General features: G+C 43.0%; 1 protein-coding gene across 1 annotated transcript in view; it reads left to right on the top strand.

The window, feature by feature from the left end:
• Positions 1–14,752, top strand: part of LOC124712147 (UDP-glycosyltransferase UGT4-like) — a 46,225-nt gene that overhangs the window by 28,765 nt on the left and 2,708 nt on the right. The window contains exon 2 of the mRNA XM_047242444.1: positions 4,532–4,781. Coding sequence (XP_047098400.1) covers positions 4,532–4,781 — 250 coding nt within the window. The remainder of the gene's footprint in view (positions 1–4,531; positions 4,782–14,752) is intronic.

The raw sequence follows: 14,752 nt of genomic DNA, 5'->3' as shown, positions 1-14,752 counted from the left end.
ACCGTAAGTCCTCCAAAGCTCTTTTAAATTCCAATTCTAATACTGGATCCCCTATCTCTTCTAAATCGACTCCTGTTTCTTCTTCTATCTCATCAGACAAATCTTCACCCTCATAGAGGCTTTCAATGTATTCTTTCCACCTATCTGCTCTCTCCTGTACATTTAACAGTGGAATTCCCGTTGCACTCTTAATGTTACCACCGTTGCTTTTAATGTCACCAATGGTTGTTTTGACTTTCCTGTACGCTGAGTTTGTCCTTCCGACAATCATATCTTTTTCGATGTCTATACATTTTTCCTGCAGCCATTTCGTCTTAGCTTCCCTGCACTTCCTATTTATTTCATTCCTCAGCGACTTGTATTTCTGTATTCCTGATTTTTCCGGAACATGTTTGTACTTCCTCCTTTCATCACTCAACTGAAGTATTTCTTCTGTTACCCACGGTTTCTTCGCAGCTACCTTCTTTGTACCTATGTTTTCCTTCCCAATTTTTGTGATGGCCCTTTTTAGAGATGTCCATTCCTCTTCAACTGTACTGCCTACTGCGCTATTCCTTATTGCTGTATCTATAGCGTTAGAGAACTTCAAACATATCTCGTCATTCCTTAGTACTTCCGTATCCAACTTCTTTGCGTATTGATTCTTCCTGACTAATGTCTTGAACTTCAGCCTACTCTTCATCACTACTATATTGTGATGTGAGTCTATATCTGCTCCTGGGTACGCCTTACAATCTAGTATCTGATTTCGGAATCTCTGTCTGACCATGATGTAATCTAATTGAAATCTTCCCGTATCTCCCGGCCTTTTCCAAGTATACCTCCTCCTCTTGTGATTCTTGAACAGGGTATTCGCTATTACTAGCTGAAACTTGTTACAGAACTCAAGTAGTCTTTCTCCTCTTTCATTCCTTGTCCCAAGTCCATATTCTCTTGTAACCTTTTCTTCTACTCCTTCCCCTACAACTGCATTCCAGTCTCCCATGACTATTAGATTTTCGTCCCCCTTTACATACTGCATTACCCTTTCAATATCCTCATACACTTTCTCTATCTGTTCATCTTCAGCTTGCGACGTCAGCATGTATACCTGAACTATCGTTGTCGGTGTTGGTCACTGAACTGTTCACAGTAACACACCCTCTGTCGTACCTTCCTATTCATAACGAATCATACACCTGTTATACCATTTTCTGCTGCTGTTGATATTACCCGATACTCATCTGACCAGAAATCCTTTTCTTCCTTCCACTTCATTTCACTGACCCCTACTGTATCTAGATTGAGCCTTTGCATTTCCCTTTTCAGATTTTCTAGTTTCCCTACCACGTTCCAGCTTCTGACATTCCACGCCCCGACTCGTAGAACGTTATCCTTTCGTTGATTATTCAATCTTTTTCTCATGGTAACCTCCCCCTGGTACGAATCCCATACTGATGAGCAACACTCAAGTATAGGTCGAACGAGTGGTTTGTAAGCCACCTCCTTTGTTGATGGACTACATTTTCTAAGGACTCTCCCAATGAATCTCAACCTGGCACCCGCCTTACCAACAATTAATTTTATATTATCATTCCACTTCAAATCGTTCCGTACGCATACTTCCAGGTATTTTACAGAAGTATCTGCTACCAGTGTTTGTTCCGCTATCATATAATCATACAATAAATGATGCTTCTTTCTATGTATTCGCAATACATTACATTAGTCTATGTTAAAGGGTCAGTTGCCACTCCCTCCACCAAGTCCCTATCCGCTGCAGATCTTCCTGCATTTTGCTGCAATTTTTTAATGCTGCAACTTCTCTGTATACTACAGCATCATCCGCGAAAAGCCGCATGGAACTCAGGTTCGGACAAAAACAACCATGTTTCATCCTGGGTAATGACGCCGTCAAAACTCTGTTTCCTCTCTTCAGTAACGATCTTCATGACACCCTCTCACAGCCGGCCGGGGTGGGCGAGCGGTTCTAGGCGCTACAATCAGGAACCGCGCGACCGCTATGGTCGCAGGTTCGAATCCTGCCTCGGGCATGGATGTGTGTGATGTAGTTAGGTTAGTTAGGTTTAAGTAGTTCTAAGTGCTGGGGGACTGATGACCTCAGAAGTTAAGTCCCATAGTGCTCAGAGGCATTTTTTTAGACCCTCGCACACATTCTTCCTCATCGTTTTCATTTCTCTTGTCAATAATCTAGGCATGCAACGTGCACAGTTATTTCTGATACTAAAATGTAAACTTTCACGGCCGGAAATATCATGTCCATTATAATTATCCGGGTTGTTATGCCGTGGTCGGTTGATGAATTCTGTGGTGATTCCCAACGTTTCGTCTCCGACTGCGAGAGACATCTTCAAGGGGGTCCGTAGCTTGATGGAAGGTCCAACACACACACTGTCAGTCAGTAGCGAGCCAGTGTGTGTGTTGGACCTTCCATCAAGCTACGGACCCCCTTGAAGATGTCTCCCGCAGTCGGAGAAGAAACGTTGGGAATCACCACTGAATTCATCAACCGACCACGGCATAACAGCCCGGATAATTATAATGGACAGTTATTTATGTACTCTAAAGACTGTACCAGTGATACCACGCCACCCAATGACAAACGAGTCATTTCAGCAAGTTGTCGTGTCGTCACACATCTGTCATTTTGGATGATTTGATCAATGGTTCCCTTATTCACATCACTCAGTGCCGTCGATGGTCTACCGCGTCGTGGATTGTCCAGTAGAAATGAATCACCTTCTTTAAACCTCTGCAACCACCGCTGGATACTGCTGCGATCCACTGTGTCCTCCCTATAAACAGGGAGCAACTTCCTGTGAATCGATGTGGTAGACTCATCACCGGTCTTGAAGAGGAACTCTATCACCGACCTTTGTCGCAACCTGATATCTATTTCACGGTCCATTGTTGTTCACCTGTAAATAAAAGAAAATACTTTTATACACCACCTTATAGCTAAATGTTCCAAGTATCCTCACAAAAAATTTCAATCTCCTCCTGCAAAAAATAAACAAATCAGAAACGACTGTGCAAAACTTTTTGAATGCCCTTTGTATTTCTCCAGTGTTGATCTTACATAATTTAATTTGTAATGGAATATTTTTTTATTGCTTGCTATGTCTTCAACGCTGAAAATTTATAGATGGAATAGTGTCAAGAAATATTTAGAGTTGAATTTCTTAAATACAGTTCCTTGAGAAGAATTTTTGTCTAGAGAGTGACTCATGTTATCCTACGTCATTATGTAGCTCCCATTACCTGAATAACTTTCTTTTTTAGGAGAGGTAAATTTTTTGAAAACCGCGTTTGCGTTACGTGTACTTATGCAATACCCCGATTCTCTGTAGGTAGTAGCAGCTCAAAAACTGAGACGCACTTTTTCTTCTTTTTCTGCGAGAGCAGTTGCACGGCTTTTTCCATTACCACACAGGCAAGCCAAATGGAACGGATACGGATTTTCAGTTTCACAGGGTCAATTAACAGCTTTGATTTTAACTATTTTCATTTAAGTTCAAATTTATGTCTTTTTAACACTCGATGTTGGATCAGACAGAGCATATTTCATTTACATTCGCCGCGCGGAATGGACGCGTGGTTAGAGGCGCCATGTCACGTATTGCGTGGCCACTCCCCCCGGAGGTTCGAGTCCTCCCTCTGGCATGGGTGTGTGTGTTGTTCTTAAGAAAAAGTTAAAGTAGTGTCTAAGTCTAGGGACCGATGACCGCAGCAGTTTGGTCCCTTAGGAGTTCACACACGTTTTCTTCATTTGCATTCTCGCAGTCGGATTTGTTTCTTATTCTCGCATACCGACCGATTTAGTTGTTAACTGTAAATGTGCGGTTAACTTATGCACGTATTTCTTTTCTGTGTATGGATTTTTTTGGAAATGCAACAGCTTCCGTTCATAAAGAGACTACACATTCAGAGAGAGACAATCCAGAATTTCTTTTATTTATTAAAATAACTTTCACCCGTACCGCATCTAATCCTAATGACACCTGTCTAGGCACTCACCTTTCAGAGATACAAATGGTGAAGTAGTTTATCCTTTAGAACTAAGGTCAACTTAATAATATCAGAATACCGCATGCCATGAGGATGCTCGTTTTGCGTCGTTGAATCCGTAGTTCCCATTGCATTTTATACGCTCAGTCCGTTTTCCCATCCGTAGGGCGATGTGGGGCCTTGAACTGCTGACTGATTCTCTACCCTGGTTTAACAACACTGCCTGAATGAGGGTGAGTCATTGTTCACCATAGGCATGACATACATTCTAAATGGGAGCGACGGCGGAGCCTGATTTCGGAATCAGGTGACTAATTGTCTAACACGCTAAAGCAAGGACCACAGAGCATCACTTATATGCAGAAAAATTAATGATTGTTTTTACCAATTAGTCACGTAACTTTTGTATGGGTAAACGTAAGTGCTTTCAGTATCGTACAACTTTTTTCTACCCGTCTCATTATTGTGTTTATGAAATATTACTAATGTAATTACATCTGAAAATGCACATGTTTTGTTGCAGATGAAAAACCGCTGGCTTCGAATCCTGGTGGTGGTCTCTGTGTGTGCCTCACTTGCCAGCCATGTTGACGCAGCCAACCTGTTGGTTTTCTTCCCGCTCCCAGCCAGAAGTCACTGGTTTGCTCTGAGGCCACTCATCGCAGAGCTTTCCAACAGAGGCCACAACATCACATTAGTGATATCTGAAGTGGAGAAGGACCTCCCTGACAACTGGGAAATCATAAGAGTTCCAGTGATACTTCCACCAACCGGTAAAGAAACTTACAAACATTTCTAGCCATACGTCGAACTACGAGAAGCAAATTTACAAATTATATACAAGGTGTTCCAGATCAGGTGTTTTTCTCTGTAATTCACAAGGTAATAAGTGAAAAGGATATCTACACCCACGCTCATAAATTAAAGATAATTGCAGAATGTGGTGCCACACAACGTGGCACTACACAAAACTGGCGCTAATAGCATAGCCACATAGGGAACACACACGACACAGATCTGTGAGTCCACGGTATGCGTGATAAGTTGAGAAAATCATCCCGAAACACATGTTCCACAAAACACCACTGTTTCCTGCGCATGTACCCCGACATCAATATGGGATATGATTACCATGCACACGTACACAGGCCCCACAACGGGTTGGCATACTCTGGATCAGGTGGCCGAGCAGCTGCTGGGGTATAGCCTCCCATTCTTGCACCAGTGCCTGTCAGAGCTCCTGAAGTGTCGTAGGGGTTTTAAGACGTGCAGCGATACGTCGACCGAGAGATTCCCAGATGTACTCGATGAGGTTTAGGTCTGGAGAACAGGCAGGCCACTCCATTCGCTTGATGTCTTCTGTTTCAAAGTACTCCTCCACGATGGCGGCTCGGTGGAGCCGTGCGTTATCATCCATCAGGAGGAAGGTGGGACCCACTGCACCCCTGAAAAGGCGGACATACTGGTGCAAAGTGGCGTCCCAGTACACCTGACCTGTTACAGTTCCTCTGTCAAAGACATGCAGGGGTGTACGTGCACCAATCATAATCCCACCCCAAACCATCAAACCACGACCTCCATACAGATCACTTTCAACGAGATTAAGGGGTTGGTATCTGGTTCCTGGTTCACGCCAGATGAAAACCCGGAGAGAATCACTGTTCAGACTATATCTGGACTCGTCCTTGAACATAACCTGGGACCACTGTTTCAATGACCATGTACTGTGTTCTTGACACCAGGCTTTACGGGCTCTCCTGTGACTAGGGGTAAATGGAATGCACCTTTCAGGTCTCTGGGCGAATAAACCATGTCTTATCAGTCGTCTGTAGACTGTGTGTTTGGAGACAATTGTTCCAGTGGCTGCGGTGTGGTCCCGAGCAAAGCTACCCGCAGTACACCGTGGCCGTCTGCGGGCACTGATGGTGAGATATCGATATTCTTGTGGTGTTATACACTGTGGACGTCCCTCACTGTAGCGCCTGGATACGTTTCCTGTCTGCTGGAATCGTTGCCATAATCTCGAGATTACACTTTTTGGAACACAGAGTGCCTGTGCTACGAGCTGCTGTGTTTCACCAGCCTCCAGTCGCCTTAGTATTCTACCCTCATATGTCATCAATATATTTTCTTTGAGCCATTTTCAACACACAGTCACCATTAACACGTCTCAAACGTCTGCACACTTACTCGCTGCACCTTACTCTGACATGCACCAACACACCTCTGCGTATGTGGTCTGCTACCAGCACCACCGTGCGACAACCGCAAGGTCAAACGCATCGCATGGTCATACCCCGAGGTGATTTAAACCCGCAAACCGACCACCAGAGCGTTGTTTCACCTTGTATCAACATTATCCCTAATTTATGAGCATGAGTGTATTTGTATAGGTAATCATAAGAAGTGGTAAGCGACAGAAAAAATTGTTTTCCATCTGGTGATTACGTTACTGGAGAGTGGCAACAGGTTATTATGAGCTAACTGTTAAAATCTGGCTTCCAGATGACTTTTGAGGCTGCAGCGTTGCAATGGCAAAATGTCAGTAAATTCCTGTATGCCAATGTCCATCAGTGTGATGAGATAAAATGTCAAATAATGAATAAGCCAGGCAGATGCTTTTGGTTAGCGTCCGGGAAACATCTGCAACCTGGCCTCAAAATTTGGTCGACATTTTCCTGGTTTATGGCAGTGATGACAGTTAATTTTTTCCAATTCCATATGATATTCGTTTTCTTAGATAACGTTTTAAGTCAAACTGAAAAGATTAGTTTAATTTTACATTTGTAGCAAGAGTAATGACATTCAATAAAACAGCTCTAATATACATGGGACAGCTCTTCACTTGGAGATTGTTTCTAACTTGTCACCAGTCTGCGTGAAAATATTGGATTGCCATAAGATACTTAGGAGTACGTTGGAATAATAGTTGACAGAAAGTTGAGAATTGCCTTAACGTCTCCTCTCCTTTGTAACTTGTTTGTATGTATCATATGAAGGCATATCTTTAAAATGGTTCAAATGGCTCTGAGCACTATGGGACTCAACTGCTGAGGTCATTAGTCCCCTAGAACTTAGAACTAGTTAAACCTAACTAACCTAAGGATATCACAAACATCCATGCCCGAGGCAGGATTCGAACCTGCGACCGTCGCGGTCTTGCGGTTCCAGACTGCAGCGCCTTTAACCGCACGGCCACTTCGGCCGGCGCATATCTTTAAATCTTGCAGTCTGAATTGATATAAATCGACAACCTTAAATCTAAGGATTGGAAAGTTCGGTAGGTATTTTCTGTGATGTTTCTTGCGTCTTCCCTGAGCAGCTATCGAGCCACGAGCTGTGGTCACAGCTTTACTTCACCTTCCTCTTAATTTGTCTAAAGGAAGACATCGCCCGACAAGACTGTATTTTAAAATTATTTTGTTAAGCGCTGCTAGTTTCAAGCGCTGCTCATTCTCAAGTGCATCTAAACTCATAGCTACGCATCAGATTAGATAAAAGTTGCAATATAAATCCTATAAAACTGTATGGATGTAGTGTTTCCACCACCGCAGTGATTACCATACCAAATGTGTACACATTATCCCCATCAAGTGCCATGCGTACCACAGTCGTAAAGGTGTGTGGTCTAAAATATAATATGCATGGGATGATGGTGATTGCTAGGTGCCAGCGAGAGGACAATCCTCGACATGCATCGCCACATATCACATCCATACATAGCTGTTCATGGTACTGCCATATGTAAACAAGTTGGCGTTGTGGTGGTCTTCAGTCCGAAGATTGGTTTGATGCAGATCTCCATGCTACTCTATCGTGTGTTGTACACGGCAAAAATTGCAAGTCTCTGTAAAGAGTGTACAGAGAAGGATCTTACAGTGCTTTTGATATACAAGTTGAAATATATCTTTCGTTGTATACTAACATGGAAAATTGGAGAGCATACCATACTGATATATTCGATACGGTGTCTCACATAAGCAGCGGCAAGGAAAACAAATTGTTCAAATTTCCGGACGTAATACATAAACAGAACATGAATATTTCTAAAATGCATATTCATTGCAATTGTAATAAGTGACATACGTAGTGCCACAACTCAATGTCTTTAGTATAAAACTAAGCGTTTTTGAATTCATGAAAAGAAAACTGAAAGCCACATTAAAGTATATGGTTGTGCCGAGCAGGACCATCGGTAATTAAGTGCGAGTAAAACAATATTTTCTTAGACATCATAAATGATAGCATACAAGTACAGAATACAACCGACATAAAATTGTGGCAATAGAACGAGGGTGAAACGAATAACGCTAAGAGGCTTAGTAAGTAAGCAGTGTTGTAGAATATACATATCACATATGACACCAATACACAGGGTGTAAACTATAGGTTGACAAACCAGAATAATTCGAAAAATAAGCTTCTCACGAAAAAATGTGTAGAATCCAAAGTTGATTATTTTCGACGGGGACATCTGCTGGTGCTAAAATTAGCCCACCACCCCAGCCCCGTGGAGGTGGGGCAGAAGGCAATTTTAAAATTTCAAATGGGAACCCCCGTTTTTATTGCAGAATCAGATTCTACATAAAAAGCTACATAATTTTGTCTTAAGCATATTTTGTTTTGATGAAACTTCCTGGCAGATTAAAACTGTGTGACGGTGCATGGGGGCTTCATTAAATATAAAATGATTGAAAATATTTTTTTAGTTTTTTAGTAGCTGTTATGTCCGATTACGCTGTGTCTCGTAAACGGTTGGCCCTGACTAGTATTATTACGCAATCTGACTGCAACAAACAATGTAAGAAAATTTTCGTAAACACAGTTAATTAATTAAGTCCCCAGCAACTATAAAACCTACTAAACCAAAGCACAAGTATAACTGTTCTGTATGTGGGAGTGTGACTCAACGTACATCTGGCACGGTTCTTCTTCAACAAGACAAGAATTTTTAAATACCAATTATACTGACGTGATAAAAGAAAATTACAAGTACTACAATTGCGTAAGGAAACCAGAATTAAACTCTAATACAAGAACACACGCCAGATGCTTTGTTGACTGAACCTGTAATGACTCATTATTTAAAACATGGAATTAATGAAAAAACACGCAATATTTTACCTTCATATATATTGACGAAATGCACTCTGATCGTTACAGTATTTCCATTAGAATAACATCTGCTATCTCTCCCATCAAATAACTGCATAAAACATGGAACAAACACTCCTTAGTACCACATCTCACTCCGACTTCACGACAAGCAGTGCCCACTAGCACATCTCGGCACGAACTGACTACAACGAGCTCTGCCCACGCACACACTTCTACGAGTTCTTAACAGGCACTCACTACTACGAGCTCTGGACAAGCACTGACTACTACGAGTTCTTAACAGGCACTGTGGAGGCGGCTTAATAGTACTCTTTGGCGCAATCTCTGGCGCAGTGGCTCAGTGTAGCCACCTTTCAACGGTCCGGCACACAGTTTTAATCTGCCAGGAAGTTCATATCAGCGCACACTCCGCTGCAGAGTGAAAATCTCATTCCGGGATTTCTCTTGATTCTTGGTAGTTGGTGCTGTAATTCAAGAAAATCCATGTTCTCAGTTTTGCGTGGAAAATGTTTATGGATAAATAAAAAATGAGTTCACTCATTAGTAAGTAGGATGTATGGTTAGTCAGTTAGCTAGTCAGACGATTTGTTTGACAATCAAAAGTTGTGTGGCCTCATCACCACGAAACAAACGAAACTTGTCCGAATCTGCGGAAAAATTTGATTGCGAAAAAATTTGATACAGTATTTGGGTCAACATTTGTAAAATTCTAACTCCTTTCTCTTAAACCCCACCCTACGGGGAGAGAGGGAGAGTTCTAGTTTTAGTGAATCAAAATTTGCGAACTAAATAAGTATTTTTTATTTGTCCGTAACCATTTTCCACGCAAAAATGAGAACATGGATTTTCTTAAATTACAGCGCCAACTACCAAGAATCGAAACAAATGCTGAAGAAAAAATGTACGTAGTTTCGTACGTAGAATATGATTCTGCAATAAAAAATGGGAGTTCCCATTTCAAATTTTAAAGTTGCCTCCCTCCCCACCACCAGGGAGCTCGGGTGGCGGGCTAATTTTAGCACCAGCAGATGTCCCCTTCGAAAATAATCAACTTTGGATTGTACACATTTTCCCGTGTGAAGCTTATTTTTCGAGCTATTCTGGTGTGTGTGTGTGTGTGTGTGTGTGTGTGTGTACTGTATAGGCCCATTACAAGTGTATCAAAATCCGTTTTATGCAATTCAGGTGTATTTTGTAAAACTGTAAAAATATGAAATGAAAACTCTCGCAACAGCATAAAAGTATATACTGAGATGACAAAGTCATTGGATAACGATAAGCACGTATACAGATGGCGGTAGTATCGCGTACGTAAGCTATAAAAGGGCAGTATATTGATGGAGCTGTCATTTGTACTCAGGTGATTCACATGAAAAGGTTTCCGATGTGATTACGGCCGCACGACGGGAATTAATAGACTTAGAAAGCGGAATTATAGTTTGAGCCTGACGCATGGGACAGTTCATTAGGGAAATCATTAGGGAATTCAATATTCCGAGATTCACAGTGTAAAAAGTGTGCCCAAATTTCACGCATTGCCTGTCACCACGGGCAACGCAGTGACCGACGGCATTCACTTAACGACCGAGAGCAGCGGAGTTTGTGTACAGTTGTCAGTGCTAACAGACAAGCAACACTGCGTGACATAACAGCAGAAATGTTGGACGTAGGACGAACGTATCTGTTAGGACAGTGCGGTGACATTTGGCATTAATCGGCTATGGTAGCAGACAGACCGACGCGAGTGCTTTTGCTAACATCACGACATCGCCTGCAGCGCCCCTCATGGGCTCCTAATCATATCGGTTGGATCCTAGACGATTATAAAACCGTGCCCTGATCAGATGAGTCCCGGCTTCATTTGCTAAGAGCTGAAGGTAGGGTTCGAGTGTGGTACAGACCCCCCAAACCACGGGCCCAAATTGTCAAAAGGCACTATGCAAGCTGGTGCTGGGTCCTTCATGGCGTGGACTGTGTTTACATGGAGTGGACTGGGTCCTCTGGCCCAACTAAGCGATCATTGACTGAGAACAATAATCTTCGGCTACTTGGACACCATTTTCAGCCATTTATGGACTTCACGTTCCCGAACAACGATGCAATTTTTATGGATGAAACTGCGCCATGTCACCAGGCTACAGTCGTTGGCGATCGGTTTGAAGGACGTTCTTGACAATTCGAGCGAATGATTTTCGCAATTATGGATGGCTATAGATCAGTATTTCTGGTGGGAGTCCATGCTACGCTGAGTCCATGCTACGCCGAGCTGCTGTGCTATGCCGGGCAAAAGGTGGTCCGACACGATATTTCCAGGTATCCCATGACCTTTGTCACCTCAGTGTACATTGCATTAGAAATACTCCAACTGTGGAATAAATTCGAGTGAGGGGATGAATTCGTTCAACACAGTAGCAGATTACTGGTGTAAAAGTGAAAGATAAAACAAAACGGGCGGGGTAATACTAGGAAGCATAAAATAATATTTCCAACATTAAAGTACTCAGCAGGGAAGACTATCCAGCACGTTACACAAAAATAAAAAGGGAGAAAAACACAGTCACGTTCGTTTCTGACGCTACATTCGTTAGTCTTAAACGTGTTAACAGTATAACGTAACACGCTGTGAACAAAATGGAAAATACTAATCATACGAAACGCCCGAGTGTAAAACACAAGAGCGTAGATGAGTGTTAAAGACACACGTGTTGTTCTCACGTCGCATTTTGGGTGTTCTCTCTCTCTCGGACCTTAAAAGTTACGTAAACTTTTTCCTATGTAAAATTTATCGCAGATACTACAGTTAATTCTGAGTATCCCTAATTGCGAAAATTAGACGTATTTGTAATGTGTTGTACATTTTTCCCCTAATAACATTCCGTCCGGAAGCCTATCTGATTATTAGTGTCCCTGATCATGTTCGCTTCTATGATTGCTCCATAGAGGGTGGTCAGTAGCAGTCTTTTGTGCCGTACTGAAAAATAAATGTTAAGGAAAAAATTCGATAAGTTGCACCGCTTCCGAGTTGATTAGTATTGAACTTAGCCAATTAGATCGCTGCACACGCAAACTCAAACGTCCCGCCAGAGACGATGTCGCCAAACGCACCTTTCGTTTGGTGCCCAACACTGAAACGAGAGAGCTATACAAAAATAGGATATGGGACGGAAGTAGTGGACTGAAAGCGTGAGCAGTCTCGTGTGCTATTATCTATGTTTCCACGCTATGAGAACAACTGATGTTAATTACGCACATCAAAAAAAGTTTTACATCACTTCGGTGCCGAGAGTTCCGTAACCTGTACAGAAAATTGGAACAGAGATCAAAATAAACATCATCTCCGGCATTCTTATTGCTCATCAAAACCACAAATTGCATGTTGTACCCCCATACAGCGAGACCTTCAGAGGCGGTGGTCCAGATTGCAGTACATACCGGTTTCTCTAATACACAGTAGCACGTCCTCTTGCAATGATGCTTGCCCGTATTCGTCGTGGCATACTATCCACAAGTTTATTAAGGCAGTGTTGGTCCAGATTGTCCCACTCCTCAACGGCGATTCGGCCTAGATCCCTCAGGGTGGCTGGTGAGTGAAATTGTCCATAAACAGCTCTTTTCAATCTATCCCAGGCATGTTTGATGGAGTTCATTTCTGGAGAACATGCTGGCCACTCTACTTAAGCGATGTCGTTATCCTGAAGGAAGTAATTCACAAGATGAGCACAATGAGGCCGCGAATTGTCGTCCATGAAGACGACTGCCTCGCCTAAATGCTGTCGATGTGGTTGCACTACCGGTCGGAGGATGGCATTCACGTATCGTACAACCGTTACGGCTTCCTCCACCAGCAGCGTATGTCGGCCCCACGTAACGCCACCCCGAAACAGCAGCGAACCTCCACCTTGCTGCACTCGCTGGACAGTGTGTCTAAGGCGTTCAGCCTGACTGGGTTGCCTCCAAACACGTCTGCAACGATTGTCTGGTTGAAGGCATGCATGGTGTCGTGATTGCAAAGATGGACCTCGCCATGGACGTCGGGGTGAAGTTACGCATCGTGCAGCCTGTTACGCACAGTTTGAGTCATAACACGACGTCCTGCGGCTGCGCGAAGAGCATTATTCCACATGGTGGCGTTGCTGTTAGGGTTTCTGCAAGCCATAAACCGTAGGTAGCGGTCATTCACTGCAGCAGCCCTTCAGCGGCCTGAGCGAGGCATGTCACCAACAGTTCCTGTCTCTCTGTATCTCCTTCATGTCCGAACAACATCAGTTTGGTTCACTCCGAGACGCCTGGACATGTTCCTTGTTGAGAGTCCTTTCTCGCAGGAAGTAACAATGCGGACGCGATCGAACCGCGGTACTGACCGTCTAGGCATGGTTGAACTACAGACAACACGAGCCGTGTACCTCCTTCCTGGTGGAATGCCTGGAATTGATCAGCTGTCGGACCCCCTCCGTCTAATAGACGTTGCTCGTGCATGGTTGTTAACGTCTTTGAGCGGGTTTAGTGACATCTGTGAAGAGTCAAAGGGACTGTGTCTGTGATACAGTATCCACAGTCTAGGTCTATCTTCAGGAGTTCTGGGAACCGGGGTGATGCAAAATTTTTTGGTGTGTGTGTGTGTATCTGGCGGGCATTCGAATTTGGGGGCCCAACGGCCTTTTTGACCAGCTTCTCTGCATATTAGCTCGGAAACGGCGCAACGCATCGAATTTTTTTCTTAGCGGGTATTTCTCAGCACAACCTACCTTGCAACACCCTTACAACCTTCTCAGACTGTTTCTTACCACACTATATAGGGTAGCACCGGGTATCTGCATACCTTTTGAGACTAACATTCCTGGAAGGAAGTATGTTGCGGAGAAATGACTAGGCACAATTTAGAGAATTTTTAACAGAATGTATTTTCACTCTGCAGCAGAATGACAGGTGAAATTATACGGTAACGAAAGCAACAACGTTCCAATAAACATGTGTATGCAAAGGGTCGTTTGCGAGATAATTTCGACTGTGTGCTTAAGAGTTTCCCCTCACTTCATTAAATATTATCATAGGTGATACAGTTATATTGTAAATATACACTTTTCGATTAAGCTGCCATTTGATTAGTTTAAAATTTCACTCAAGTCCTACCTCAACTATAAATACAGTACTGCTTCAGCACGTTACATGGTACAATTTATTGTACACTCTACATCTACATGTACATAATTATTCTGAAGTTCACAATTAATTGCCTGCAAGAGAATTCATCGAACGACCTTTAAGCATCTACTTCTCTAGCGTTCGTCTCTCGACAGAGCGATGGACAAACGAACACTTCAATCTTTCCGTGCGAGCTCTGATTTTTCTTATTTTATTATGACAATCGTATCTCTCTATGTCTGTGGGCGCCAACAAAATATTTTCACAAAGAGGAAGTTGATGATTGAAACATCAAGAGAAGGTCCTGCCGCTGCGAAAAACGCCTTTCTTTAAGGGCTATCACCCTAATCCGTGCACTCTCTTCCTTATGTCGCGATAATACAAAAGAGCTGGCCTTCTTTGAACTCTTTTTCGATGTCCTCCGTCAATCCTATCTGATGCGGATCCGACACAGCACAGCAGTACTCCGGAAGAGTACGGAAAA

The sequence above is a fragment of the Schistocerca piceifrons genome, chromosome 8, assembly GCF_021461385.2.
Source record: "Schistocerca piceifrons isolate TAMUIC-IGC-003096 chromosome 8, iqSchPice1.1, whole genome shotgun sequence".
In the NCBI taxonomy this organism is placed as follows: domain Eukaryota; kingdom Metazoa; phylum Arthropoda; class Insecta; order Orthoptera; family Acrididae; genus Schistocerca; species Schistocerca piceifrons.
Note: the sequence above shows the minus strand (reverse complement) of the source record. Positions and strands in the feature narration are given on the sequence as shown.